Raw genomic sequence first — 27,518 nt, forward strand, 5'->3', positions numbered from 1 at the left:
ATTGGAATGGTAAAAAAGTAAATGAATTAACTTGTGATATTTTAGTGATATTTCAAAAGATGAGCCTAGGTCCAAAACAAACCTATGCAGAATAATTTTACCTACTAGAGTTAATCTATTAACGAGCCCTATGGCACTGATTCTGTTCCCGTTGGAGTCAATGGAAAAACCCTCAGACTGACTTTAAAGGGAGCAGAATTATCCTCATAGAAATGCTAAATTTCAGCAGGATGATGATAATTTGAGGTAAAAGCAATACCTGCAATAGGTGTTCTGTTTTTCAACCGGTCCACTTCCATGATGAAGTCATCCTTCAAGAACAGGAACCCAACAATGGAGAAGAGGTAGACCAGGATGAGAGCTAGCACTGCAGTAAGGATAATGGAGCGGCCATTTCGGGTAACACTTTTTATGACATTGAGCAAAGTCTCCTCTCTGTACACCAAATCAAACAGCTAGAAAAAATACAATACAGGAAAATCTGAATAAAGATGACAATATGCAGATGCTAGTTGGGAACACCCCCTCAACTCAGGAAACACACCTAGGCCAAATCCTGACATCAGATACAGGCACATACAATTCCCACTGATATCAGTGGGCAAAAGCCAGAATTTGGCATATGATAAACTTTATTAACACACATTACTGTACAACCAACTTAAGAGGAATACTATACATCAGATATGGGCTGATCCAGACTTCGATAACATTCAGAAACAGGATCCAAACTTATTAGTTTTCCCCTATATGTATAATGGGCTAAACCAAAATCCCAGATCCCAATGTCCCCACAGTATGCAGAAGAGTCCAGATCTAGATTTAAAATTTTGCATTTTGGGCCCATCTACTGTATAAATACAGTTAAGTCCCTGATTCTGCAAACATGCACGTGAATAACCTAAAGTCCATTGAGCTGATGGGGCTACTTTGGTATTTAAAGTTACACATATGGCAGCAGGCTGTACTTTATGAAAATGTAAAATTTGTATTATTTGTGTAGCATAACCTGTGTTGCTAGGATTTAACTTTGAGGGGAATATACATAAAGATAAAAAAAATTCAATGTCAAGTTCCTAAACATAACAATTAATGATGATGAATTCATTTAAAGAAAATATAGCTTTTTTCTTTTATAATTCTGGTTTGTATTAGTGTTCTATAATTCTTTGGGTTTTATCTTCAATATATGTATTTCAACTCGAAAATACACAGATTACAGCTATAAGATGACACAGAATGATTTATCAGAATCATCCACATCAGAAGGCATTAGTCAGAATTCATGAGATCTAAAATCCACACCCATGAGAGGATTAATAATAGAGGAAAAAAATGAAAAAAAATTACTATTCATGCCATAATATACGAAGCCTAAAATTAGGAACAAAAATAAATTTTGAGTATTTCCACTACCAAGTGAATATATGTGTAAGTAACTAGGGAATATTTACAATTATACCATGACTGAATCATGGATATTTGTCATTCAAAACCAGTAAAAACTTAGTCATATCAGTATTTCTTAAACTTTTTCACAGTGAGGTCTGTATCTTAGGACTGAGATCCTTCCCTGGACAACCTCCTCTCCTGATAGACTGCTCCTGATTCCATATTACCTCGGTAGCAGCTACTGTAATCCATATTATAACATAGTGACTTTAGCACAATATTACAAAGGCAAAATTAAAATAAATTCTCTTTAACGCCTTGTGTATAGGTGGTCAGTTACAGTCTCCATTTTGTCTCCTTGCTGTTTGTTTATTCTCCCTGGATGCAGGATTTTACACTATTGGAACAGAACCGCCTTTCAAGTCTTGTAACCCCACTCTGAATCAATACAGGACACTTGGAACATGGTTGTATCATCTGGGGTGTTTGCTATGGTTATAATCTTGGTGTTACCTAAAAGTTTGATCACAGTTGAATGTATACCAAATAAAGACCCTGTAAGTCAGATCTTCACAAATAGACTTTACTGCCCGTTTTATGCCCCCCAAATGCAAAGTTTACATTTCATACTTCTTTTGGTTAAAAAATAATTCTCCAATATTAAAACTAACTGCTGGTCTGGTGAATCTCTCTCAGTTACACCGTGTTTAATGGTCTCTTACACTGAGAATGTGAGTACTCACCAGCATGAATGAGTTACAGGTGGGACGGGTGGGGACTTTCAATGGGACATATACTCTTTAGTCACTTGGGTACTTTTAAAAATCCCACCCTATATAACAAATAATAGACTCTTCAGGAATATATTTTTAAAGCCAGGCCTTATATACTGTTTCAGGAACAAGAGTCACATTAATTTTAAAGCAGCTAAAATCCTGGCCCTAATGAAGTCCATAGATGTTTTGGAATTGACTTACTGGGGCCAAGATTTCATCTGGAGAGTCTGTACCACATCTTGAAAATGTACACCACTGAGCCTACTTATGTCCTCACATATTAGCACAACTCCTGTTAACTTTAGTGATGATAGGACGGATATATGTAAGCACAGAACTAGATTTTGAAAATCTGATTTCAATTGGGTTTTTAATAGAGCAAGGACTGAAGCCCTTTAGCGTTGAAAGCAGAATCTATATGAAACCCTGTAAATACTGGACATAGACTCAATTATTCAGGAAACTGAGAAAAATGTAAAACTGAGTATATAATGAAAGGTGAAAGCCACTGAACTGTACCAGGGTTTATGAAATCTGTCCAAAAGGTTTACACGCCACAGAATAAAATGGAAGTGATTAAAAACTACTTAAAAGAGCATCAAAAAGGGCTTTTATGAATGCTCTTTGGCTTGAAAAGTTGAGTTTCAAGATCATATTTTGTATGGAATTACTTTCAGTATACCTGTATCGTATTATGAAAGGAATTCCACCTGTATTAGTCGAATTGAAGAAAATGAAGGAAATGTATTTAAAATATCTTCAGGCTACATGTCAGAAGCATCCACTCTCTCACCAACTGCAAAACAGACCCATCAATTTATTAAAATAATTAATTACATTTATTCCCTACTGACTAAGGACAAACTGAGAAGGACAGCCCATTGTGCTAGGCACTGTACAAATAAAGAGTAGTAGACAGTTCCTGTCCTGAAGAGCTTACAGTGTAACTATACAAGACAAACAGAGGGTAGTGGAAAGGATACAGCATACAAACAGAGTTGGGAAGGGATGGGGGCAAAGAAAAGGCTGTTTGATGATTTTCTGGAATGAAATGTGTAGACCTCTGTAACATAGACAATAAGTCCTAACAAAAACAGTAGCTTCTAACGGGCAGCCACATAACGGTATGCTAAAAATACCCATGATTTGGCATGATTGTCAGGAAGAAATCAAAGACAGCTGCACGGGGAATGGTATTTTCTATTTTTGCAAGGTCTCCCGCTCCCCAGTGGCACATACTCACCAGGAAACTATAGAAGAATTCATGCACACAAAGGCCGAGCATGCAGACCAGGACGTACGCTACGTGGTAGAGAAAGGCCATGTCCATAACGACGGCTCTGTAACCTCGAGTGAATGTACCACGGTTTCCAACAAAGCTCACTAGAAATACTATTTTGTTACAAAGCTGTGGGGAGATTACAAGGCCAAGTTTACTGCATCAGAACAATATCAGCATCATCGGTTCATATTGTGATAGCGCCTCAGAGCCCCAGTCATGGACCAGGATGCCAGGTGCTGTACAAAGAGATTAAAAGGACATTCCCTACTCCCAAAGAGCTCACAGTCGAAGCGTAAGACAAGAGACGACAGGTGCAGATGGCCAGACTTCACTAGCAGTTTGCAGAGCCGTTTTGCACAAAAGCTCTTGTCTTGCCCTTCCACTTCATTCTAAATATGCACATGGACATTATGTAATGTCATATAAGGCACACACAATACACTGAACAACATTTCTTTGCAGCAGCCACCATTAGGAGTTTTTTCATATTGACTGGGTGAGACGAAGTGGGACTGTTCTTAACGTTTTCTCTGAATACTGTGTGGGTGCCTCAGTTTCCCCTATGCAGTTCTTAAGTATCTAGGTGGTGGGAGAAGGGGGTGTGATTGTTGCAGAGCCCTAGAAGGCCGATGTTATGCTGTCTGGACAAAAAATGGCCGACACTCTGTCTCCTGGCAACCAATAACCTGGGCCCCTCCTCTACAAAATATGCCAGCTGCAGATCTTGGAAAACAAAGGGATCAGGAGACCTCCTGGCCCGGGAAAGGGACAAAGCCCAGAGGAGAAGGATCTGGAAGGTGAGTCGGTTTGGGGCTGGCCGGGGACGTGGAGTGAAGTGCAGACTTGATCGTCTGGCTGACTGCCCCCCAAAATGGACCCGGCGGAGGAGTCCTGTTCTCTGTACCTACAAGCTCTGTTTTAGACTGTGTTCCTGTCATCTAATAAACCTCTGTTTTACTGGCTGGCTAACAATCATGTCTGACTGCGAAGTTGGAGTGCAGGACCCTCTGGATTCCCCAGGACCCCACCTGGCCAGACTCGCTGTGGGAATCGCATGGAGGGGCAGAGGATGCTGAATGCTCCAAAGGTCAGACCCAGGAAGGTGGAAGCTGTGTGAGCTTCTTGCCCTGAAGAGAGTCTGCTCACAGAGAGACTTCACCAGAGTCCTGACTGGCTTTGCAGGGAGCAGTTCCAGAGCATCGCCTCGGGACTCCGTGACACTAGGCACCTAAATAGTGTTACTAAAGCTGTCCTCTATATTTAATACATAGAATATTTAAGGGGTGCTGCAAAATCAGAGGTAACCCTCTTTAGGTGCAAAGGCAGGTGAACTGTCATTCACATTATATATATTGCTGTATCAGTCATGTGTAGCATACATATGCCTGCACATTAGGCAAGAAAACAAAGCCATGGAATGGAAATTACTTTTGATATAGATTAAGTAACTATTTTGGTAGCCTCAAGCCTGGTCCTGTCCCATTAAAGTAAATAGCAAATCTCCCATTGATTTCAATGGGTGCAAGATCAGGTCCTTGTAGCGTATATTCAAATTAAAAATACTGCATCTTAGCAGGGCATACAATGCCAATAGTTTTAGACAGCATGGGCCAGAACTGGATCTCAATTATAAAGCGTATATCAGGAATAACTCCATTAAAGTCAAGGGAGTTGTCCCAGATTTAAGGAAGCATAGCTGGTCTGCTGTTTATTATGGAATTCTTGGTTCTGTTCTTTCCCCTCCAAAATTTGTTTTAGAGTATACAGCCACAGGTGCCAATTTTATGAGTGCTCAGCACCTACCGGTGGGTCCTGCCAATCAGTTCCTCCCTCCCCCGCCTGCGGAGGTGCTGAGGGGGAGGGAGAGGAGTGGGGGCAGCATGAGGCAGAGCGGGAAGAGGAGGGGCGGGGGCAGGACCTTGGGGGAAGGGGTTGAGTGGGAGTGAGGCCTAGGGCACTGTGGTGGGGTCGACACCCCCCAGGAATTAGAAAGTCGGCGTCTCTGTATATGGTGATATTCCTTTTAAAACTTTACGGTTATCTTTGTAGTTAAATGTCATGTCAGTATTTGCTCAATTTCTTAGGTATTCCTTTCACTAATTACAGGGAAGTTAGGGTTTAATGCAAATATAAAGTTTTTAAAGACAACCACTGTATGCATCTTGATATTGTCCTTTGAAACTTAAACAGAATCAGGATTTGTGAAATGTTTTGTTTCCAGTACAATACTGAATTTTTAATAGCATTCCTGCCCTTTTCTTTTAGTCCCCGGGCTCAGCTTAAGAAGCTGATCGTTCCTCTTAGCTGTATTCCTCTAACAACTTGCCATTTTTGGTCTTTGTACTTTCAATACCTGTCTGATGCAACAGTATATATATGAAGTATATCTATACAATGATCAGTTCCCTGGGGTCATGGCAAAATGTACTTAGTTATTATGTGATATATTTCCACATCATTAGTAGGTTGCTAAGGCTTCTTTCATGCCATAAAACGTTAAAAAAGAATTAGAGAAGGAAATCTTTTCAAAGAATTTGGAACTGAACCAGTGCTACAGTATGTAGATATGCCACCATGAAATGAACAACAGGACTGTAATCCACATTTGGTGGCTGTGAGACTGTCTTTTTTTTGCAACTCGATTTTTAGTTACAATACCCTGTAAAAATTATTCAATCAAACTTCTGAACTATAATATTAGAGCTACAGGGCCAGATTCTTCACTGCACTTGAGCTTTGGTCAGGTATGTTGGGGCGGGCGGATGGGCAGGCTGGGGGGAAAGGCAGGTGAGACTGCTAGGGGACTAGTTGCAGTTACCCAATCCCATCCCAGCTCTGATGTACCATAAAGCTGCTGTGATTCAACAGAAATTTAAACAGATACTTATTAGAACTATTATGAACCCAGTTGTGCTAAATGTGTGCGCAAAAGCAGATGTGAAACAGTACACAGATCTCAGACCTTGCTTTTTTAAAGTGTGGTCCTTAATATTCCTGCTTCTATGGAAATGGAAAATTATGCTACTTTTAAAGTACTTACATTAGCAGCACCGAGAAGTATCAACGTAGGCCCAAGTCCTATTGTGTATATAGACCTGAGAATTACAGACACTAAAAAGGGTCGGATACCAACAGGCTTGGAGAAGAAAAACAACATAGCTGTACAGATTGCCACTGCTATCCAAAGGAGGACTGAAAACAATGGAGAAAGTGTGCCTGGAGAGAGAAGAAAGGGAAACGTTAACCCTTTTGGAAAATCAGTTGTGTGTCAAGAAACAAATCTGACCAAAGCTTGATTCCTTGGCCAGTTTACCTACCAAAGTGAATGAATCATGCAACATAATTTCTGACCACAACTTGGCACGATCATAGTGGAAAAGACTGTTAACATATTAGGGTTAATTTCAGACAGCTCCAATAAGGGTAGGTAATAAAGTCTTCATTAAATCTGTGGATTGCTTGGAAGAGACAACTTGCCAGTCTGTTGTAGTGATCTGCCAATCAGTTCTCTTTTGCAAAGCTCATTAGGGCACCTTAGCTCTAGTGTAATGATTGTACAAATACAGAAATATCCTATTATGTCCTACCATGAAACATTATAGTCAAATATTTGGACTGTGTCAATATACTACACTTACTTTTCACATTATCAAGCGCACAGCCAGCATGGGTGTGGCGAAACGGTGGTGGCTGGGAAATGCAAAGAGGGCAGTTAAAATAGACTCAGAATAGAAACAATGGCAACAGCTCCAGGGCTAAGTAATATCACTGGGATTAGGAAAAAACCAGAGACAGCCCCTAGTCTCCAAATTCAGAGTACATCCAAACTTTCTCCAGACAATAAGGTGTTTATATGCTGGCAATTGGTTTAAGTCCAGCTCTGTAAAATGATTTTGCTACCAGCTAGAATGGGAAACTTTAATAAATCTGGAATATAGCTTTAAACTCAATATTTCTTTAAAAAGTCATTTCTCCCCCCTCCTCTGTTCAGGTCAATCAATTTAATTTAACAGGACTTGCACCAGTAACAACATGTGCAGACATGCACAGCTGAGGCAAGGAGCCGTTGTCTGAAGAGCAGTTTCACTTATATCATATGATGCTGGAATTGCAGAAGTAAATTAAAAGAACATTCTTAGGCTGATTAGGTCAACCCGAGCACCTCAGACACATGGCTATGGGCTGATTTACTCAAGAAGAAGGGGGAAAAAAGGTGAAATAAACCCTGGCTCTAGAGTTAGTTTTCTTTGGAGGGGGAGGAGGGAGAAAGGAGTCCGTTTCATGACTATTCCTGCTTGGCCACACCCATGTTTGTTGTCAATAAATATCTAATTACATCTACAATTGTCTGGAATGATGGGATTTAGAAAAGTAAACTGCACTGTCACCGAAACCACTGGATTATTGGGGCTGCTTAAACTAAACATGATCTTAGCTTGCCGAGAGCCGAGAAGCGATCTAGACATGCTTGCAGTTCAAACTAAGTGTTAATACCTACTGAGTGCAGGCCAGAGGATTTTACAGAGTGTAAAACTTTCAGATAGCTAAATAGGTCTTAGTTTAAAAGGTTTAGTTTTAATTCTTTATTTCTTCTCTGTTATTCTTCATGGTCTGGAACACATACATCTGAAACAAGTTTAGACTTTAGGAAATTGAGAGCATTGGAGACAAAATCTTCTCTATACAGAGCAGGTATATACAGGAGGAATCTCAGCTCTAAAAGCGTCCCTTCATATCCCTGCTGATGTGCCTGTGCTGTAACCTGCAGAGACCACCTCGGGGTGAAAGGGCAGTTCAGTCTCCCTGCCAATTCAGTTTAAGCCTCTGCCTCGCTGTTGAGTCTAACAACCAGACCCATCTGTTTGTGCCAATTATGGCAGTGGTGTTTGGGAAGAGCACGTGTACCCAAGACCCTGGACTGATTCCACCCACTTCATTCACATGAGTCATCAGATGGACTGGATGTGAACCAATGACCTAGAGGTGAGTGGCTCTCTATTCCGTTACCAATCTCTTGAGTCATCCAGTCCCCTTTATCCCCATTAAGCATGTTTAGGCTACAAACAAGTCTACAGTCATTTGATGGAATATATTATGCAATATATTTCTTATGATTTATGATGAAACAGAGGAAAAAATCACTGCTTTTAAATACACCATTGCTTTTTTTATCTACTAAATCTATCATTTGCAAATGATGTGTTTATTTTATCCTCATAAGCACAGCAGTCAAAAACTGACAAATGAAACATATTTAAAATCATTTCATTCCATATCATGCTCTCCTAAATGGCCACTGAATATTTCCGTACGTTTTCAAAGAAATGCAGATGATTGATCAGATGCAAAACCCTCTGACATCTATGAAAAACTTCCCATTCTCTGAGGTTTGGCTTATATTTGAGGATTATATTTTAAAACATATTCTCTGATGTATGGCAGTGTTGCTTTTTTTTGTTTCACAAAGAGTCCGGATTACACATACAAAGACACAAGAGAGGATTAAATAAAACTGAATTTCTGCAAAAATTTTGAGGCGAGAACAAAAAAAGTTTCATGTTTTTCACAAACTTATAACTGTGTGATTCCTTTGCCAGTACTTCAATTTTTTTTTCTTAATATCCATTTAGTGATTTATATAGCACCCAAATGTCTGCTAGAGGTTTTTTCCTGTAATTCTGGTCACCAGTATTGTCCTTTTCATGTGATTGATACCAAATACCACACTGGCAACTGCCCAAACCCATAGCAACAATTAATACTGTCTAACAATTCCAGCACATTTTTTTCCCATGAGATTCCCACAATATATAAAAACACACCATAGAATCAACTCATATTATATCATACAACAAGGTTCAGGAGCAAATAAATCTATTTAACAGGATTTTCAGCTGTGCCTGTGATTTTGGGTGCCCGACTTGAGACATCTTATCAGAGCCTGATCTGCAGAAAGTGCTGAGCGTCCTGCCTCTGAAATTCAGGTCCCATTAAGGTGTCCCAAAATGGGCATCCAAAATGACTAGTGAATTCTGAAAATCTTAACTGTTCTGTTTATGTTATTCAAGAGCTTTGCAAGGCAGAAGGAGAGAGTCACAGGAATTGCTGTTTAAGATGTGACGGCTTGTGTTGCTTAAAACTGAAAAAGTTCACTAGTATAAGGAAAAAAAAAAAAAAAAGATCACTTGCCTTCATCTCCATCATCTCCAAAGGGGTAGAAGAGAGCAACTGCTAAATTGATGAATACAGCCAGGTTGAAGGAAATGCTCCCCCAGAGGGAGATGTGTCTGGAGAACCAGAACAGGGCTGGGTTATCTAGGAAGGAGACAAAAGCAGCATTGGAGAAATGATAAGGAGATACATGAGCTTACAAATAACCACTTCATGCAAACAAGAAAGGCAGCTTAATGGAGAATAGTAAAGTAAAAAATAAATATTCAGGGTCCATAATGAACTCAAAAATTAATACTTAATACAGGTTTAATAGTCCTAGTATATTGTATTTACATGGCACTTTTCCACACAGAAGGATCTCAGTACTCTTTATTCTAAATTATGACCCTCTGGGGCTTACTAATGAGAGTTTTACCTATGTTAAGTTTGGAGGCCTGGACCTTTTGTGAAGGAATCATGTCACTTGACACTGAAAGGAAAGGGGAAATCTGTGGACAAATGACTCCCTGTATGCTGCACAGGAGTGGAGGGAAGAGGATGTTTTGGTGAAAGATACTAGAACACAGACCCTCTGTTACAAAAATGCAATGGGTTTTTTATGACCTCACAGAACAGTCAAGTCTTTTCCAAAAGACCCACTGAAACCACATAAATCACAATTTACCTAAGGGTGAGGGGAAGGATCAACCCTGCCAATAAGGTTCTAGGGAGTCTTAGTATTTTACATGCAGTGCTCAGGCTTCCAAGTCCTCCCTCCTAACTAAACAGATCTGTTCTACAGCAACTCCCTGCTTAATGTTGTAGCTATGTTCCTGAAAAATGCTACTTTAAGCAAAACAATGTTAAGCAAATCCAATTTCCCCATAAGAATTAATATAAATTGGGGGGGGGAGGGCGATTAGGTTCCGGGGGGGGGGGGGGGAATTCGTCAGACAAAAGACTAGAGAGAGAGAGAGAGAGAGAGAGAGTGTGTGTGACCGAGTGTGTGTGTATTTATCTATATACACACACATATATATTATCTATATCTATAGATATATACACACACACTCTCTCTCTCTGTTTTAAACAAACAATTTAATACTGTACACAGCAATGACGATTGTGAAGCTTGGTTAAAGTGGTAGAGTCAGAGGATGGAATATTTCCCAGGGAATGCCTTACTGCTAAATGATGAACTAGCACTTGGCTGAGCCCTCAAGGGTTAACACGTTGTTAATGTAGCCTCACACTCTACAAGGCAGCATGAAAGGAGGGAGGGGAGACAGTGACAAACACATCGTGTGTGTGTGTGTGTGTGTGTGTGTGTGTGTGTGTGTGTGTGTGTGTGTGTGTGTGAGAGAGAGAGAGAGAGAGATGCACACTGCACTTTTAAGTACGCTGACCCCACTCCAAGTACACTGCCTTTTTAAGTAGATCAGCAAGTTGAGACAACATGCTGCCAGCAAGCTCCCTCTGTCCTGAGCTGTGTTCCCTCCCCTTCTCTGTGGAGATGGGGTAAAATAGCGGACCGGGGGGACACCCTGACATTAGTACCCCTCCTTCCCCCCCTACTTTGCACAGTAAGCAGGAGATTCCCCAAAGCAGCTCCAAGGCAGAGGGCAGGAGCAGCACATAGCAGTTGGGGAGGGACAGCTGAACTGCCAGCAATTGATAGCCTGCTGGGCCCAGGGAACTTAGGCGAGCGAGGAGCTGATAGGGGGCTGCCGGTCCACCCTGGTTCCAAGCCCCCACCAGCTACCTCCAACAGGCTGCTCTTCCTGAAAGCAGTGGACAAAGCAGGTGGCTGCCAAACGACATTATGAGGGAGCATTGCTCAACTTTAAACGAGCATGTTCCCTAATCGATCAGCAACGTAACAACGAAACGTTAACCAGGCTGACTAAGTGAGCAGTTACCGTATTTTGGTAATAGTGCCTAGAGGGCCTATCTGAAGCCAAGGCTCCACTGTGCTACAGGGCTGTTCAAACACAGTTAGAGCATGTCTACACTGCAATTAAACACCTGCTGCTGGCCTGTGCCAGCAGACTCAGGGTTTGGTTACACTTGCAGGTGTGCAGCGCTAGGAGTTAATGCTGTCTTCGTACAGCTGCATAGGGAAAGCGCTGCAGTGTGGCCACACTGACAGCTACCAGCGCTGCAGTGTGGCCACTTTGCAGCATTTGCAGCGCTGTTGGGAGTGGTGCATTATGGACAGCTATTTCAGCGTTCAAGTGGCTGCAATGTGCTTTTCAAAAGAGGGGGGTGGGGTGGAGTGTGACAGGGAGCGTGGGGGAGAGAGAGAGAGAGTGGATTTTTGGAGCTGACACTTTGTCAGCTCCCTGCCTTGCAAGTTCCGACCCCTTTCCCCACCCCTCTCTCATTCACTAAATGCAAATAGCCGCCTTTGTTTTTAACTCACAGACCAGATAAGCAGCTGCTCCAAAACAGACTTCCCACCTCCCTCCGGGCTGCTTCTTTCCTCAAGCAAACACTAGCTGTGGACATTCATCCCCCTGCCTGCCTCTGCTCGAGCAAACAGTAGTTGTGTTTGTTTTTTAGATAAGCAGCTCCGGGAGCCCTGAGTTCACAACAAAACAAAGAGGCATCACAACAAAACAAAGTGTGTTCTCTTTACTTAAAAGCATTATGGGAAGATTCTGGAGGTCAGTTACAGCGTAGTAAGATTAATCACTGTTTACACTGGCACCCCAGTGCTGCAAGAGCAGCGCTGTTCTCTTTATTCCTCTCGTCGAGGTGAAGTACAACCAGCGCGGTAGCCAAGGAGATAAAGCGCTGTACGTGCCTTGCCAGTGTGGACGAGGAATAAGTTACAGCGCTGTAAAGCCACCACCAGCGCTGTAACTCTCAAGTGTAGCCAAGCCTTTAAGCTTACACGGCTCCGGCTAAGGGGCTGTTTAATTGCAACGTAGATGATATTTGGGCTCAGGCTTGAGCTCTAGGACCCCATGAGGTGAGTGTTAGACAGGGCTGGATTAACTTTTTGTGGGCCTCCTGGGGAATGATTGATAAGGGGCTGGGGGCAAAAGCACAGTGGGGCAGGAGTTAGGGTTGGTCCCTGGAGCAAAGGGGCCAGGGGTAAACTGCAAGCGCAGCAGGGCTGGGGAGGGAGTAAACAGGATCCCCCCCCCCAGAGTGGGTACTTACCTGGTTCTGGGTGGGCTAGGGAGTGGAGAGGAGCTAGTGGGCAAGGCCATGTCTGCTGTACTGTCCAGGTAGGTTGGAGACTGTGGGGATCAGCTGACACCATATCCCCAGCCCAGGTGACGTGACCCAGTGGTGGATTTAGAGTTAGTGGGGCTCCCCGGCCCTGTGCTCAGCTTCATTTTTGGGGCCCCTCCTTGGGACCCAGCCAAGAAAAAGAACATTCTCTCTTATCTCACCCAACCTCTGTTTTTCATTCTTTTTTCCTTTATCCTCCTCCTATAAGTAATAGCAAGTAAATGAAAATAAAGTGAGGTACCTTGATTGTTCTAGAGTCTAACTTATTTTTCCACAGACCACTTGAAAATCACGGAGGAACCTGATGGACCACTTAATGATCTTTCCAAATATTGTTCGTACCATTAGTTAACTTTGTAAAGTGCTTTGCATAAGAGTGCTTTATTAAAAAAAATGTAAAAAACGTTGGGGTGCAGGGTCTGGCCAGGAGCTACGGTGAGGGAGGGGGCTCAGGGTTGGGGCAGGAGGTTGGGGTGTGGAGCACTTACCTGGGACTTACCTGTTTGGTGCGAGGGGTGCAGATGGGAATGGGGAGTGGGTGCAGGAGCTCCTGTTTGGTGCTCAGAATGGGGTGGGGATGTGTGTGGGGGTGCAGGAGTCAGGACATGGGTGTGAGGGGGCTGGGTATGTGTGGGGGTACACGGCAGGGGACTGAGGAGGTGTGAGGGGGTGCAGGAGTCAGGGCAAGGGGCTGAGTGTGTGAGAGGAGGGTGCAGGGGTCAGGGCAGGGGGCTGGGGTTGTGAGGGTGCTCATGGTAGTGGACTGGAGGGAAGGTATGCCCTGCCCCTGCCCCTTCTCCTCCTGCTCCCCTGAGCGGCAAGCATGCTGAGGCTCCGCTCTTCCCCCACCCTACTGCCTGCAAACAGCTAATCAGCAGCAGGGAGATGGGGAGGGGAGGGAACCTAGCACCCTCCGGAGAAGAGACCAGGCAGAGTCTGCTCTGCTGCAGCAGGAGCTGGCAGAATCAAGCTTCTGCCCCCACAGGAGAGAGATGGGAGAGGGGGCCAGAGAAGAGTGGGTCGGGCCAGGGCCCCTTTGGACTGTGGGCCTGGCGCCATAGTAAATCCAGTACTGGCTGGAATCATCGTAATATATGGTGTTTTTAAAAAATCTCTAAAACTTGGAATTTAACCATTTGAAGATTACATTTTTCTCAGGAAATTATAAAGACTCCGAGAGTGCTCTGACTTTCCTGTGCACATGAAAAAGACACCCTTGACCTTCTGGGATCTTTCTGCCAGCTGTAGGGCTTCACTTGCTATCATACTGTTGAAAGTGACTAAGAACATAGTTGACTCCTCGAAACTCCTCAAACTGGAGCTTTTTGTCTCAGAGTAAGGTTGGCTTTAATTACCCACAATTAGAGTCAGCTCAGACTAAACATTAAGATTTCACTTGTGGTAAAATTAGGCTGTTAACTTCTGGGTTTTAAGGATCTGGAGCCTTTGCATGAGGCATCCTCTCATTTCAAGCCATTCAGCATTGTACGATAACACAGCAACTCAGACACTGGGATAAAGATTAAATAGCACTTGAATGTATATTGCATTTTCAAACAAAATAATAGGAAGGCTTGTTAAGTATTCCACAGATGAAAGGAAATGTGGGAATTTCTGGTTTGGATAAAACAAAACCTAATTTATGCTTGCTTAGCATTACAGAGATCAAATCCAAGACTGCACTCTCTCAGACAGCGGTTGGGGGCTTGTGTTTGTTTGTTGGTGTTTCTTTTAACTGTGATCCCAGTCCTACTTTGTGAGCAGAATTATTTTGAAATAGAAACTACAGCCTGGGAATTAAATTCACAAAAACTACAACAAAAACTACAACCCAACATCATGTTTTTAGTGGTGGTGGTAAACGCTTCAAGTTAATTCATTCCACTCTGGTGAGCCAAATCCTCCCGTAGTTCTGCCCAAATCTGGTAATCTTCACTTCCTTTCTAATCAGTTGAGTAATGTTGCTGTGAACTGTTCAAGAGCTGCTGTATTCTTACCTCTGAGGCTTCTGCATTTTAATGGTGGGTGAAGAGATCCTTCGATATCTATAGCTACATCCCACTTCCTTATCAGGAGTGTTGTGAAGCTTAATTGGTGAAAAGGCTGGCTTTACCCTGGGAAGTGGACAGGGCTGCCATCTGCCACCTCCTGAGATGCTAGAAGCAACTTCACTCCTACAGGAGGTCAGATGGTAGCATCACTTCTGCCTCCCCTGTGAATTCCATCCTGGTGGAGCAGCTCTAAGTTCTATGTGGGGTTTCTGGGAGAGACACCCATGGAACCAGCCAGCTTACCCTTTGTTCTAGCCATGTCTCTTCTGAAACTAGTGCCACCCACGTTTTTGCCTGTGCCAGCTGGAGCTGTGCCCTCCAGTGGAATGGGAGTTGTAAATAGTTTGAGTAGGTATGTCCCCTTGGCCACCAAGGAGTCACAGACCGAGTTCTGCTGGGAATTAATCCAGCTGGATTTCTGTAAAGTGCTTTAAAAGATGCTGGGATGCAAAGTACTATTACTAAGAAAACATTCTCCAGAAATAGTAAATAATGACTCAGTGCAAAGAGGTCTGGTATAAAAACTGGCAGGACTCCACTAACTTCATGGGAGCCACATTGTTTTACACTAGCTGAGGATCTGGCCCAAGGTGAAAGATGTTTTCAGTGAATTGTATTCAAAAGTATAAGTATACAGCTACACATGTTCTTAAACATTAGGGGCCAACATTCCATCTGGCATAATTGGGTGCAACGCTACTGCTTTCAGTGGAGTTACACCCATTTAGTCCACCACTCAATTCTGGTCTCGAGAGCCCAGATGATGATTTTATTAGTCACTTTTCCATATTATTTATTCTTTGTGCATGTCTCTCTCTCTCTCTCTGTCACAGGTGGCACATCTCCAGTGATTTGCAATCTTGGGCGTGGAAAATGTTTTCTTGTAATATCAAAGGGATTGGAAACAAGTAAAAATGAAAACATTAAATACTTGCTTGGTGACTTACAGGTTTTAAATACAATTAGACAACCTGAACCTAAATCCTTGAAATTATAGACAGTACTTACTCCTAATTTTCTTCTGCCACTTCATTTCATTGTACAGATCTTCTGTCTGTTGGAAAAAGTCATTCACTTTGCTCCCTTGTTCATCTCTCTCAGTTGTATTAAATACACGACTTTTGGATTCTCGAGTGAGGAATTCACAGATATTGGGGACAGGGAAGACTATTTGTTCCATGGTTCTGTCATGACGGACAATCTGTAAATATAAATATATGTGTCTTTCACAGTCAGAGACTTCTCAATCATACTGTGAGTCCCTTCTGACTCAGAGCTTGCTTTTATTTACAAACTGGTGTTGAACTAATTTTAAAAATTTCAATTACCTTAAGACACTACATTAAAATACACTTACGTAAGTAATTTATAGTAAAATTGTCTTTGCCTTCAGAAACCTGCCTTAAAATAAGGTTATACAGGTGTGACTCAAAATAAAAAATCTAGATCCAAGTATCCCCAATCTTTGAGGACGTTCCAAATCTGAGTCCTACAAACTGCCCCCATATTTATAATAAGCTAAAGCAAAACTCAACATCCAAACTTTCTCAGACTTTAAAGGGCTTAGCATTTGGATCAAGAACTTAATTTTGTAGCTTAAGCCCATCTCTATGAAGTTGTAAATAATGAAAGAGGCTATGCGAAAGGAGCACCTTGTTACTCAGATATAGTGCCAATTCCCACCTGCCTTTATCTGTTTACTGGACAAAACCCAAGATATTGCTACTATTAGCCCTTCAGAACCAACAGAGCTACTTGAGAGCGAGCTGGATTCCATTCCATTAAAACTGTTTGCTGAATCTGACTGTGCAGTCTGTATTACTGGTGAAGTAGTAATAGGTGGAAAACACGCATTGGAGCTCAGATCCCAGGTTCTCTGTAGTGCTCTGTAGCGAGGCGCCCTGGTTCCCAGCTGCCCCTGAGAGGGCCGAGCCACTGCAGCCGCCAACGTGGGTGGAGCCACCGCCGCCAGTTCCCGCCCCTTGGAAGTCAAGGGGCAGGACAGGAAGTATAAAAGCCCAGCCCCGGCGCTCACTTGGAGGCCGGCCGCCGAAAAGAACAGACGTGGGTGGCCAAGCTCCCTTCCGGCCTGAGCTTCCCCGTGCCCGGTATCCTGAGGAGTTGCCTCAGCCTCCCCGTGCCCGGTATCCTGAGGAACCCCTGGTCTGGGACCCACCGGAAGATGCCGGCGAGACACAAGCACCCAGAGAGGGGGAGGTCGGAAGTGGCCCGGAAGTAGCCGACCCTGGTTTGGCTCCCGGAGAGCCTGAAACAATGTCAGTGTGTTGTGGCCAGGATCCCCACTGACAGCAGTGAGTCTTGGCCGCTGCTAGGGCCCCAGGCTGGAACGCAGTGGAGTGGGAGGGCCTGCGTTCCCCCTGCCACCCTTCCAAGAGTGGCAGACTCCCCCCCTCGCTGGCCTGAGCAGGCCTTTCTACTGGGCTTATAGACTATTTGTTTGCTCAACCCCTGCTGAAGGGTCTGAGCTCTAAACTGCTTATTGCCCCGCCCTGACCCAGGGCCTGGGCTTATAGAGACTATTTGTCTGCTCAACCCCTGCTGAAGGGCCTGGACCCTGACCTATCTGCTGTCGGTAGCGAGGCACCCTGGCGCCTACCTGCACCTGAGAGGGCCAAGCCCCAGCGCCAGACGTCTACACGTGGTGCCTTCTCTGAGGAGTTCCGCCTAGGATGTGGGAGCGAGCTCTCGACTCTAGCGAGAAGGGGGTTGGGGGAGAGAGGGTCCCCTCCCGGGAGATGGACCTGTCACAGCTCCTTGCCCTCATGACCGAGAATCAAGAGCGACAGCAGGCGGCCCAGTCGCGGCACCAGGAAGAGCAGCAGGCCGCCCACCTCCAATAGCAACAGCAACTGGTCGAGCAGCTGGGAACCCAGCAGCACCAACTGCTCCAAGAGCTGATCACCCAACATCAGGAGTTCCAAAGCCAATGCATCCAGCAGCTCGTGGCGGCTCAGTCCTCCCTGGAGCAGCCCCCGCCAGGGGACACGGATGGGGCCCCGCAGCCCAGTCCTCCGATCCGGCTGACGAAGATGCGCCCCGGCGATGACCCTGAAGCCTTCCTTGTCACGTTCGAGTGAGTGGCGGTCGTCGCAGGGTGGGCCCACGACCAGTGGGCTGCCATCCTCGCCCCATAACTGACAGGGACCGCTCAGGCGGTCTATCGAGGCCTGTCTGTGGAGACAGCCCAGGATTACGACTGGGTGAAGGCCGCGGTCCTAGATGCCCTAGATGTGAGTCCGGAAACGTTCCAACAGCGATTTAGAAGCCTGGCCTACCCAAGCGGGGCCCAGCCCTGTATGGTGGCCCAGGAACTCTGCGAGACCTGCAAGTGCTGGTTGCAGCCAGAACGCCGAATGGTGGAGGAGATAACGGAGCAAGTGGTGCTTGAACAATTCACCCACATCCTTCCCTCACGGGGAAGGGCCTGGGTCCTCCGCCATCAGCCTGCGACCCTGGCCGCCACCGTTTCACTGATGGAGGACTTCCTCATGGCTGAAGTACTGGTGGGCCCGGCGGGTTGGGCGACCCCACCAGGGGCAGAGCACCCTAGCTCCGAGAAGAAGACGACGCTCACCCGGGCTGACGGACAAGTCGCATATCGGGGGGTGGAGGCCCAGACCCGTACCACGACAGCCCCTGGGTGACCTGCTCGGACCCTGACTCCAACGGCATGGAGGAGCCCCCAGAACCCTCCAGGGGACAACCCCTGGGGCCCCAAACTCTAGCTCCAGGGGACCAACCCCTGGGTCCAATAATCCTAGCTCCAGGGGCCCAAACCCTTGGGGGCCCTAACCCTACCTCCAGGGGCCCAACCCCTGGGTCCCCTAACCCTTGCTCCAGGGGCCCAACCCCTGGGTCCCCTAACCCTTGCTCCAGGGGCCCAACCCCTGGGTCCCCTAACCCTTGCTCCAGGGGCCCAACCCCTGGGTCCCCTAACCCTAGCCCGTATGGAAAAAATCCGGCTACAATGCACCCACGGGGACATCCGACCTTACCCCAGCACCCGCACCCAACTGACAGTTGACGGGGTCACCCGCTCGGTGGTGGTGGGGCTGGCGCCGCGGCTGGCATATCCAGTGATCCTGGGCCGGGACTGGCCCGAGTTTCCCGCAGTCCTACGCCGCCATACCGGGGAGGGCCCGGAGCCCATGCCGGCCTTGGAAGGGGAGACCCCAGAAGCTGAGGAAGACGAGCCGGAAGCACTCGACCTCGCCGACCGGCCGGGAGGGTTGGAGGACATCTCCCAGGGAGCGGTGGAGGATCCCTTGGCCCCCATGGATTTTTGCCGAGACCAAAGGGCCGACCCTACACTCAAGCAGGCATACGAACAACTGGCCACCGTGGATGGAACCATCCTCGATCCCGACCAGGCGGAGCAGTGACTGCATTTTGAGCTGAGACGAGAACGCCTGTATCGGGTCGAGAGGGACCCACACACCGGGGAGCCCCAGACCCAGCTCCTCATGCCCCGATGTCATCAGCGGGCGGTCTTGAAGCTGGCCCACGATGTCCCGGCAGCCAGACACCTGGGCCACGAAAAGACCCTGGCCCGCATACTGAGGCGCTTCTTTTGGCTGGGCATATAGCAGGAAGTAAAACACTACTGCAACTCCTGCCCCGAGTGCCAGCTGGCTGCCCCAGCAAGAACTCCCAAGGCGCCCCTAGTGCCCATGCCCGTAATCGAGACCCCCTTCAAGCGCGTGGCTATGGATCTAGTAGGGCCTCTCCCCAAGAGCATTGCAGGGTTTCAGTACATCCTGGTTATGCTGGCTATGCCACCTGATTCCCCGAGGCGATTCCCCTGAGAAACATCACAGCCCGCACTATCGCAAGCGAGGTGGTGAAGATCTTTGCCCGCGTCAGCCTGCCCTGGGAGATCCTCATAGACCAGGAGACCAATTTTACCTCGCGATTACTATGCCAAGTGAGTGACCTCCTGGGGATCAAGCAGCTGCGGACGTCGATATATCACCCACAGACCGACGGATTGATCGAAAGGTTCAATCGGACCCTAAAGGACATGCTGCGCAGATTCCCCCAGCAGGACCTCCGCCGATGGGACCAGCTACTCCCACCCTTGCTTTTAGCGGTACGAGAGGTCCCACAAGCGTCGACCAAATTTTCGCCCTTTGAACTGCTGTACGGCCGCCGGCCCCGGGACCTCTTGGACCTAATGCGGGAAACCTGGGAGCAAACCTCATCCCCCACCCAGGGCCTTTTGAAGTACGTGATCCAGCTACAGGAGCATCTTAGGCAGGCGGGGGCCCTGGCCTGAGAGAATTTGAAAACCGCCCAAGAAACACAGGCCCAGAGCTATCATCGGGACGCACAGACCCGCGACTTTCTACCCAGGGACCAGGTCCTTCTCTTTCTTCCCTCCAACGAGTCCAAGCTCCTGGCTCAGTGGCAAGGACTGTATGAGGTAGTGACAAAAGTAGGCCCAGTCACCTATGAGATCAACCAGCCCGACCGGCGAAAGAAGCTACAGCGATACCACATTAACCTTCTCAAGCCCTGGTGGGAACGAGAAGTTCTTTTGATTAACCGCTACCCACCAGAGCCTGAGCTAGGACCCCAGATAACCTGCACAGAAGACCCAGAGGGGCCCCATCTTGGGGAGACACTGACGGAGGCACAACTTAAGCAAACCTGGTGCCTCCTACAAGCATTCTCCCGCACTTTCACGGCCCAACTGGGATACACCACCCTGGTGCACCATAGGATTCAGACTGGAGTGGTGGTCCGGGGCGTGACCCGGCCTCTGCCCTATCATAGGAGACGTATCATTGATGAGGAGGTATGAAATACATTAGACTTGGGGGTGATTGAACCCTCACGGAGTGAATGGCGTAGACCTGTGGTGCTGGTCCCAAAGCCCAATGGCTCTCAACAATTCTGCATTGACTTCAGGCGCGTCAATGCCCTCTCCAAATTCGATGCATATCCAATGCCCCGGATAGAAAAGCTGTGGGCCCGGCTAGGAGAGGCCAGTTATATCATCACCCTGGATTTAAGTAAGGGCTACTGGCAGATCCCCCTTGATCCATCTTCCAGACAGAAGACGGCCTTCGCCACCCCTACGGGCCTCTATCAATTTACCCGGCTGCCCTTCGGCCTCCATGGGGCCCAGGCTACATTCCAGCGCCTGATAGACTGCCTCCTCCGACCACATCAGGCTACACTGCGGCCTATCTGGATAACGTGGTCATCTACAGCCGCCACTAGGAGAGCCACTTAGAGCGGGTCGCAGCCGTACTGAGGTCCCTGCGGGCGGCTGGGTTAACAGCCAACCCGAAGAAGTGCCCCATCGGTTGGCAAGAAACCACCTACCTGGGGTACACCATTGGAAATGGACAGGTGAAACCCCTCGTGGGCAAGGTTCAGGCCGTTGCAGCCTGTCCCTCACCAGCCACAAAACGCCAAGTCTGTCAGTTCTTGGGGCTGGCAGGGTATTATCGACGGTTCATTCCCCAGTTCGCAGCGATCGCCGCTCCCTTGATGGGGCTCCTAACCAAGGACAGCCCGCGACAAGTGAAATGGACCCCCGAGTGTGACGAGCCCTTTCAAACGCTTATGGCAAGCCTCCGCCGTAAGCCCGTCCTGTATAGCTCTGATTTTGACTGGCTGTTCATCCCGCAGACGGACGCCTCGGAGGTGGGGCTTGGGGCTGTCCTCTCCCAGGAGGTGGACGGGGAAGAGCATCCGGTCCTCTACATCAGCTGGAAGCTGTTTTCCCCGAGAGGAAAATTATGCGGTGGTTGAAAAGGAAGCCCTCGCGGCGAAGTGGGCTTGCGACGTCCTGCGGTACTACCTCCTTGGGGCCCCGTTCACCTTGGTCACCAACCATGCCGCCCTCCAGTGGTTGGCACACATGAAGGACCATAACATGCGGCTGCAGAGGTAGTACCTGGCGCTGCAGCCCTATGCCTTCACCGTTCGCCATTGGGCCGGGAAGGATCACACGAACGCAGACTTCCTTTCCCACCTGGGGAGTATGGAAGGGTCTGGCTCCGCTGCACAGGGGCCAGCCTTGAGCGGGGGAACGTGTAGCGAGGTGCCCTGGCTCCCAGCTGCCCCTGAGAGGGCCGAGCCACTGCAGCCGCCAATGTGGGCGGAGCCACCGCCACCCATTCCTGCCCCTCAGAAGTCAAGGGGTGGGACAGTAAGTATAAAAGCCCAGCCCCGGCACTCACTTGGAGGCCGGTCGCCAAAGAGAACAGATGCGGGCCTTGCGCCCGGTATCCTGAGGAACCCCTGGTCTGGGACCCACCGGAAGATGCCGGCGAGACACAGGTACCCAGAGAGGGGGAGGTCGGAAGTGGCCCGGAAGTAGCCGACCCTGGTTTGGCTCTCGGAGAGCCTGAACCAATGTCAGTGTGTTGCAGCCAGGATCCCCACTGACAGCAGCGAGTCTTGGCAGCTGCTAGGGCCCCAGGCTGGAACGCAGTGGAGTGGGAGGGCCTGCGTTCCCCCTGTCACCCTTCCAAGAGTGGCAGACTCCCCCTCTCGCTGGCCTGAGCAGGCCTTTCTACTGGGCTTATGGACTATTTGTTTGCTCAACCCCTGCTGAAGGGTCTGAGCTCTGAACTGCTTATTGCCCCGCCCTGACCCAGGGCCTGGGCTTATAGAGACTATTTGTCTGCTCAAATCCTGCTGAAGGGCCTGGACCCTGACCTATCTGCCATCGGTAGTGAGGCGCCCTGGCGCCCAGCTGCACCTGAGAGGGCCGAGCCCCAACGACGGACGTCTACATGCTCACTATCACAGAATCATCATTTGACTTACAAATTGAACAAACTGGGTATGGTGAGCTGAGAGAATATACATCCGGAACTCCACAATTGGCCCAGCTCTGGCAAACCTCTCTTTTATTTCAACAGAAGCAGTGTTGGGCTCAGAGTCATTTATATCCTCACTTTCAGGAAGCCCCCAAAGCTGTGGCTGTTTTGCAAAAAATTGCCTTATTGCTCCCTTCTGAAATGGTTTTATATTTAAGAGCAATGTGTGTGTGTGTGTGTGTGTGTGTGTGTGTGTGTGTGTGTGTGTGTGTGTGTGTGTGTGTGTGTGTGTGTGTGTGTGTGTGTGTGTGTGTGTGTATTGGCACACAATGAATGTAGTACTGTCTATGGCTGAGCTGGCCCTTTAAGGGAGTCCTGGGTGACACCTCACCCATACCTCTCAGTCCCAGGGTCATGTGATGGGGGCCTATGACTAGCAACTAGGCCAGCTGGAGGGATATAAGGGCAGCCTAAGTATAGTCAGGAAAAAGAACCAGAGGAGTAGGAAGGTTGTGAGAGTGATGCGAGACACCTGCAGGAGACCCAGGGTGAGAGAGGATCTGTGAAGGGGCTCTCCACAGGCTTGGCTGATGCTTCCTGCCACAAGGGGCAGAGGCTTGAAGAGGAAGAGGTTTTAGGAAATGCCAAGAACAGGAACTGGGTTTGGGAAGGAGCTAGTGAGCCCAGCAGGAGCTGACAGAACTTTGAAGAGCTGGGGAATGAATTTTATTTTAGATGACACTGAACTGTGATTTTCTTTTAACAAACCAGACCCCAAGAAGGACGTGGTTTGACATGAGAGTCTACGTGCAATTACTCACCCTTAATCAACTAGATTTGCATCAGACAGTCATAGTTTCTAAATGACAGCCCTGCGCACCTCGCAGGCACGTCCCCTTAAAGCTGCCACCTTTGAACTCTACACCTTCTACTACTGTCAAAGTCATGAAATGTTTTTCCGTCCAACAGGTGAATGCTGTTTACAATATGGAAAGGAAGTGATGAACCAGACTCACCTCATCCTGTTAGGCAAAGACTGCACAAAATCTTCACGACGTTTCAAAAACTTCTTTTTAACCACAGCCAAAATTCTCATTTGATCCATAAACCTCCTTAGCTTGAAAAGCAGGGTTTATGTGACTGACGTGCTACTATTGTCTCTAAGACACTGCTGCTGTCCCCAGTCATTATTCCCATAACAAGAAATGTTCTGTATCCCACAGGGGAGTGACCGTAGGACAACTGTTTGAAATACACTAAGACAATTTTAAAGAATATCCAGGCCTTTTTTCCCTTCCCCAGTATGAAATTACTCAGCTTCTTCCCTTTCAAAATAAGCTACCCTATTTAAATGTGTTTGGTTCTTCAGGAGAAATCGAAAGGAGAAGCTCTAGTAGGAAGCAAATTGGCCTCAGACCACAATAGTTTCCCTTTTGGTGAGCAATTCTTTACCTCAATCTGTGCTGTGTGATTGGCATAGTACTTCAAGGCTTCATCTCCTTCATCTGGATCAGACCCTGGCTTCAGCATCTGCTGCAATGTTTTATTGTGGCGAGCCAACTAGAAAAAGAAGACATCTGATTTATTTCCTGTTCTCTGGTTTACTATCTCCACCCTCCAAACATGCCCCAATGGGCCTCCTTCTGTAAATAATAACCCAAATGCCATTTGCTGAGAACCATATAAATAATTTGGTGTTAAAAACCCAGTTTAAATAAGCAAGTCTTCAGCTAAGTTTTATGAATGCCAACTCTGCCAGCAGTCCATGTCTTTTTGGAGGGCTTTTCAGAGACACCAAAAAGTTAGAACAGCAGCACTGCCCAGTTAAGTTTAGATACAAAATCTGCATATCTTTGACAGTGCTGCTTTTCCAAATTAGGTAATTACATTCTAAATTTCCCCCATGATTTCAAATGGATAAGTTATTCTTCAATACGCTGTTGTGTGGTGCTCCTGGTCCTGCTAAATAACTGATGTTTTCCTACCCCTGAGACAGCTGCATCTCCATGTTGGGCAAAATGACTCATATTGTATATATTCAATAACGTACTTTAGGTCTTGTTAGATGTTTAAAGGGCTTCTTAAATGCAAATGTTTTGTTGTTGTTATTAAGACACAACAGCAAATAGACTCATGAAGTTACAGTACAAGTCCTTACCTTAATGAGAAACTTGAACCTAATTTTAAAAACTGATGAGCTGCTATGGAAGATGGCAAATAGCTCTTTTGTAGCACTTTTCATCAATAGATCTCAAAGCGCTTTACAAAGGAGGTATTATTAGCCCTATTTGACTGATGGGGAAACCAAGATACAGGGAGGTGAAATGACTTGCCAAAGATCATCCAGCAGGACAGTAGCAGATCTGGGAAAAGAACCCAGATCACCTGAGTCCAAGTCCAGTGCTCTACTAAGCCACAAAAAAAGTGGGCTTAGTATGAGAGCTAAACCTACCCCCCCAAAGTGACCAATGTAACAAGGCTGTAAACTAGCGATGATCATTGCAGATCATGCTCACTGCATGATCATGTAGTTTGGAACTCTAAGCGCCAACGCTATGAGATTGTTAATTTATTTAGATTTTATAGCCCAAAGAGGGGCAATAATCCATTCTAGCACTAACACAGGTGTGAACAAATGTTACACTATTTGTGTCTGAAAAGGACAGCTTATTGCTAGGCTATTTAGGATATTTGCAACCCTTATCCCTCCATTTTTTATCTAATAACAACTCATATGTATGCAATTTATCCAGTACATTGAGATTGCCAAGAACCAGTGGACAAATTGAATTTAGTCTTAATCTGGGAACGTACTTACAAAGTAAAAATGACAAATATTAAATGATGCATCAGAAAATAAGAGAATGCAAAAAAACAAACAAAAACCCAACCAGAAAAACGTATTTCCTCTGACTTTGTAGTTGAATAAATTGCTGTTCTGACCCTAGGTTGGTGCTTTGGAATTTCTACACTGGACCAGCTCACTGGTCCATCTAGTCCAGTACCCTGTCTCTGAAAACAGTCAGAAGCAGATTTTTCAGAGGAAGATGCAAGAAACTACACAGTAGACAATTATGGAGTAACCTGCCAATAGGGAAAATTTCTTCCTCATCTGTCAATCAGTAGTTGTTTTATGCCATGAAGCAGAAGGGTTTAGATCCCTTATGCATTTGTTTTTTTATCCTAATACAACTATGGATATTCTCATTATTCATAGTTTTATCATAGATTTTAAGGCCAGAAGGGACCACTGTGATAATGTAGACTGACCTCCTGCATAACAGCCATAAAACCTCATCCAGTAATTTCTAGAGCAAGCCCGTATTTGCTGTTTGAGCAATAGTGTATCTTTTAGAAAGCTATTCAGTCTTGATTTAAAGACTTCAAGTAAAGGAGAATCCACCATATTCCCAAGTATGTTTCAAATCTTCCTATGCGCAATAAGATCTGGCCTCAATGATATATTGTGGAAATGAGTTCAACAGGCTATCTAAGCATTGTTCCTTTTTCAAAAAACACCCTTTAATCCTTTGCCTTTCAGTTTCATATTCCCTGGTTCCTTTATTATGAGAAGGCAATTAGGAGCTCCCAATTCACCTTCTCTACACAAGGGGTTCTCAAACTGGAGATCAGGACCCCTCAGGGGGTCACAAGGTTAGTACATGGGGCGTTGCAAGCTGTCAGTCTCACCTCAAACCCCACTTTGCCTTCAGCATTTGTAATGGTGTTAAATATATTAAAAAGTGTTTTTAATTTATAAGGGGGTGGGGAGTTGCACTCAGAGGCTTGCTGTGTGAAAGGGTCACCAGTACAAAAAAGTTTGAGAACCACTGCTCCACACCATTTATCATGCTGTATATATCAGTATATTGTCCTCTCGTCTCCTTTTCAAATAAAAAGGAAGAAAAAACACTCTCTCCTCATGTCTCTCTCTGATTAAATAATTTTTTATTTCCCATCTCCAATGGCCCCTCTATTTTGGCTGTATCTTTAATTTGGGACAGAATGAACACAACTAAAGAGAGAACTGCTTTGGGTGATGAATTACCACCAAATTTTCATCTTGCCATAATACAAAAAACTTTGCCTCTATATTGACCATTTTCCTCCACTGTTAACCATTAAGAATTTCTTCTCTATAATAGAAAAAAAGTTGGAAATTGGTTTACAATTTCTTACGACTGGAAGTCCAAGTCTTAAAAATGATGTTACTTTGCAGCAAGATGTTAGTACTAACCATCTATAAATTCACAAATGTCCATCAACATAATGAAAAGCTTCACTTTTAAATGTATTAGAACTTGCACTGCCCACAGTATAGGAAATGTTTCATACCAACCATATGAATTTTCAGAATATAGCACTTCCCTTTTATTATAGATGCGTTTTAAACTTTTCACCTTTTACTGTAAACATATCCCATGATAGGTATCAATAACTGAAGCTCAGATCAATCATAAAAAGAATAGGAGTACTTGTGGCACACCTTAAAGACTAACAATTATTTCAGCATGACCTTTCGTAAGCTACAGCTCACTTCTTCAGATGCATAGAATGGAATACACAGGCAGGAGATATTTATACATACAGAGAACATGAAAAGGTGGAAGTATGCAAACCAACGGGAAGAGTCTAATCCACTGAGATGAGCTATCATCAGCAGGAGGAAAAAAAAAAAATTTTGAAGTGATAATTAAGATGACCCATAGAAGGTGTGAGGAGAACTTAACATAGGGAAATAGATTCAATTAGTGTAATGACCCAACCATTCCCAGTCTCTGTTTAGGCCTGAGTTAATTGTATCTAATTTGCATATTAATTT

General features: G+C 46.0%; 1 protein-coding gene across 1 annotated transcript in view; it reads right to left on the minus strand.

Moving 5' to 3' along the window:
* The window catches only part of ITPR2 (inositol 1,4,5-trisphosphate receptor type 2), a 366,766-nt gene that overhangs the window by 41,200 nt on the left and 298,048 nt on the right, over window positions 1-27,518 (minus strand). The window contains exons 46-51 of the mRNA XM_050967887.1: window positions 24,149-24,256; window positions 15,906-16,098; window positions 9,640-9,765; window positions 6,491-6,666; window positions 3,412-3,576; window positions 260-455 (exon numbers count right to left, since the gene is read on the minus strand). Of these exons, the coding sequence (XP_050823844.1) occupies window positions 260-455; window positions 3,412-3,576; window positions 6,491-6,666; window positions 9,640-9,765; window positions 15,906-16,098; window positions 24,149-24,256 (964 nt within the window). The remainder of the gene's footprint in view (window positions 1-259; window positions 456-3,411; window positions 3,577-6,490; window positions 6,667-9,639; window positions 9,766-15,905; window positions 16,099-24,148; window positions 24,257-27,518) is intronic.

Source organism: Gopherus flavomarginatus, chromosome 1 (assembly GCF_025201925.1).
Source record: "Gopherus flavomarginatus isolate rGopFla2 chromosome 1, rGopFla2.mat.asm, whole genome shotgun sequence".
NCBI lineage: Eukaryota > Metazoa > Chordata > Testudines > Testudinidae > Gopherus > Gopherus flavomarginatus.